Source organism: Amphimedon queenslandica, unplaced genomic scaffold, assembly GCF_000090795.2.
Source record: "Amphimedon queenslandica unplaced genomic scaffold, v1.1 AMPQUscaffold_12164, whole genome shotgun sequence".
Classification (NCBI taxonomy): Eukaryota; Metazoa; Porifera; class Demospongiae; order Haplosclerida; family Niphatidae; genus Amphimedon; species Amphimedon queenslandica.
Genome location: NW_003547597.1, coordinates 12,808 through 16,079, shown reverse-complemented (window position 1 = coordinate 16,079; position 3,272 = coordinate 12,808). Strand labels below are relative to the sequence as shown.

The window sequence follows — 3,272 nt, the reverse complement described above, 5'->3', positions numbered from 1 at the left end:
TTGTGCTGAAGTGGCAAGCTCCTCCTTCCTTATCAAAACCACACCCACTTATCACAGGTCAATTTTGTCTGCTTTGTTTCTTTACCTACTTTCAACTTATTGTTGAGGTAAAAGTTACTAATTTTAATGCTAGCTATACAGCTTAGGAATAGTAATAGGAATTCATTTATGTATAATAAAATCAAACAGCTGACAATTTCAAATAATAATCAAGTAATAATAACAACAACAACAACAACAATAATAATAATAATAATTTGGACTCAGCCCTTTCCCTTTTTGCCACTGCCTCTAGCAGGGATAAGCTCCCCTCTCTTGATCACTTTGACTTCCCTATCACTCAGAAGGCCTTATCACGCTTGATTGATCAGTCTGTCTTCAATAGTCTGCTGTCTCTGTCTCAGGACGATCGGTCTCGTGCTCTCCTCCTCTCGACAAGCATCTCTCATGCTGGGGACTGGTTGAGTGTTATTCCATCCACTACCCTCGGTCTCCATCTGTTAGATGCTGAGTTCAGGGTTTGTCTTCGCTACTGGTTGGGGGTTCCTCTAGCCAGTGAGTCCTCTGTCTGTACAGTCTGCACTCGCCCTGCTGACCCCTTGGGGGATCATGCTATGGCTTGTGGTGGCAATGGTGATCGAATCCTTCGGCACAATGCTCTAAGGGACGTTTTATTCTCAGCTGCACAGTCTGCTGCCCTTTCCCCTCGCAGGGAAATACAGTCCCTTATCCCGGATTCCACTAGTCGCCCAGCCGACATTTTCCTCCCCTCGTGGTCTCAGGGCCGTCCTACTGCTATGGACGTTACTGTCATTTCTCCCCTCCAACAGCAGACTATTGCTAATGCTGCTTCTTGTCAGGGTTCCTCTTTATTGGTGGCCGAACACAGTAAACGGGCCGTCCATTTTGATAATTGCCATCGCGTTGGAGTCGAATTTGTTCCACTGGCCGTTGAGTCTCTTGGGGGCTGGAGTTCTTTATTAAGGACACCATTGGGCCCACACTACCTGTCCTTAATACATGTACAGTGTAGCCTCTTTATTAAGGACACCATTGGGCCCACACTACCTCTCCTTAATACATGTACAGTGTAGCCTCTTTATTAAGGACACCATTGGGCCCACACTACCTGTCCTTAATACATGTACAGTGTAGCCTCTTTATTAAGGACACCATTGGGCCCACACTACCTGTCCTTAATACATGTACAGTGTAGCCTCTTTATTAAGGACACCATTGGGCCCACACTACCTGTCCTTAATACAGAGGTGTCCTCATTTCAGAGGTACTTTTGTATAGGTTTGTACCAATTGGGACATTACAAAATGTCCTCATTATAAAGGTGTCCTCATTATAAAAGTGTCCTCATTATAAAGTTGTCCTCATTATAAAGGTGTCCTCATTATAAAGGTGTCCTCATTATAAAGGTGGTTCTTATCTCAGTGTGTGTCAGTTTATGATTAAATGAAATTGAGTGAGTGTACACAATGTTATCATTATATAATGAGGAGTACCATCATGTAATCCAATTAAATATTAATAATACAATTAGTTAAGATAATTGCATGCGCATAAATGACATCATTATCATTGTGTCTCATGTGCTTGTGTGTGTGAGTGAATGTCAAAATCTTTGTCTTTTCTTCTCCTTCTCAACAACATCTTGATATCTCTTCAGCATCTTATTATGACCAGCTCCTCCTCTTCCTCTCTGATTGGCTGATTCCAGTGATTGAAGGCTGCCTGAGAAACCCAGTCCGGCTTTATTGGACCTTATAAATGTTGATATCTACAGAAATACATGAATCATGAGTGAATCATGATCACTGTTAGATCTATGGAAATAAACGTTTGGAAGACCAGTCTCTAACTATCTATAAAGCAGTATAAATGCATGTAAAGGTGTTATCAGAAATAATTACAATCAAACTTTGAACCAATCACTGATGTCACACCACCACACTGGCCACTTGAACTATACAAGTACATGTACGCCCACACACCAAATATACATGCACACATTAAATGAGTCAATTAATTATAGCTGCTACAGTGGATTATAGAAGTAGGCGTACTCTTTGGCTGTGCATACCAAAAATAACTATAAAGGCTTGGCCAAAGGGGCAGGTGTAATGTGTCAGTTATTGAACAGCTGCTGGGTATAAGGGAACATGTAACCCGTAGCCAAGTAGCAGAGGGAGAGAGAGAAGGAGAATCTGTTTATACAACCAATTAACCAATTACTGTTTAAAGAGACCATAATGTAATAAACAATAATACCTACCATCCTTAGGATCACGAACCAGTACATGATGAAGAACACACTATAGTCTATCAGGAGGTGTCATGGTTGTAAACCAGATAAAAGGACCCACAAAAACCTAATCTAATAAAGCCGTAAGGAACACGCTAATTATCTAATGAGGGATGTACAGGCATAATAGCTGTAATTACAATTCAAACGCTCATCCCATAGCCTGTTCAAAGACCAGCTGCTGAAATAATGAACTCAAAAGATACAAAACCATATCAATCCTATTAGTCACATTAGCGTAACTATGACAACACGGACCATGTGAAAGAGTGTGCCCTCCTCCACTGTAATAAGATAAAGACCGTTAGTCTCTTCTCATGGTCCAGCAGTTCTAGTACGCTAGACCTAATCACACCCACACAAACCACCTCAAGGTATATACACATGTACTACATGTCAGCAGCGGCAGCAATAAACATGTACTTGTTTACTGCTGGAGGCATCACATCTCCCCCTCCCCCCCCCACACACACACACATACACGTACACATACATGTATTGGTGTATGTGTATGTGCATTGAATAGTTTAATTGAAGAGAATAGTAAGAGAAAAGAGCAATTACGTGTAGAATGTATTAGTACATGTATGTACAGGAGCAAGGCTATTGGTACTATATACATGTATGTACATGTACCAGTAAAAGAGAGAGAGAGAGAAAGAGAGAGAGAGGGAGAGAGAGAGAGAGAGAGAGAGAGAGGGAGAGAGGGAGAGAGGATGGTGGGAAAGAGTCTTTTTCTTATAATTATTCATCAGCTGCAAGGTCGGTCGCCATGGCGATACAAATGACAGCAGCATTTCTATAGTTTTGCTCATAATCCAATTAAGTTATTATTGAATTAGCAAGCTCTTTATTATACATTTCATTTAATTTGTACCACTCAATGGGACCATTACTATGAGCCTCTTCCTTCTCCCATCCTCACTCTCTCTCTCTCCCTCCCCCTCTCTCTCTCCCT

At 41.4% G+C, this 3,272-nt stretch overlaps 1 protein-coding gene across 1 annotated transcript in view; it reads right to left on the bottom strand.

Moving 5' to 3' along the window:
* Positions 1 to 1,456: 1,456 nt before the first annotated feature.
* The window catches only part of LOC100638109 (angiogenic factor with G patch and FHA domains 1-like), a 5,069-nt gene continuing 3,253 nt past the window's right edge, over positions 1,457 to 3,272 (bottom strand). The window contains exon 5 of the mRNA XM_003390654.3: positions 1,457 to 1,789. Within this exon, the coding sequence (XP_003390702.3) occupies positions 1,625 to 1,789 (165 nt within the window). The 3' untranslated portion in view covers positions 1,457 to 1,624. The remainder of the gene's footprint in view (positions 1,790 to 3,272) is intronic.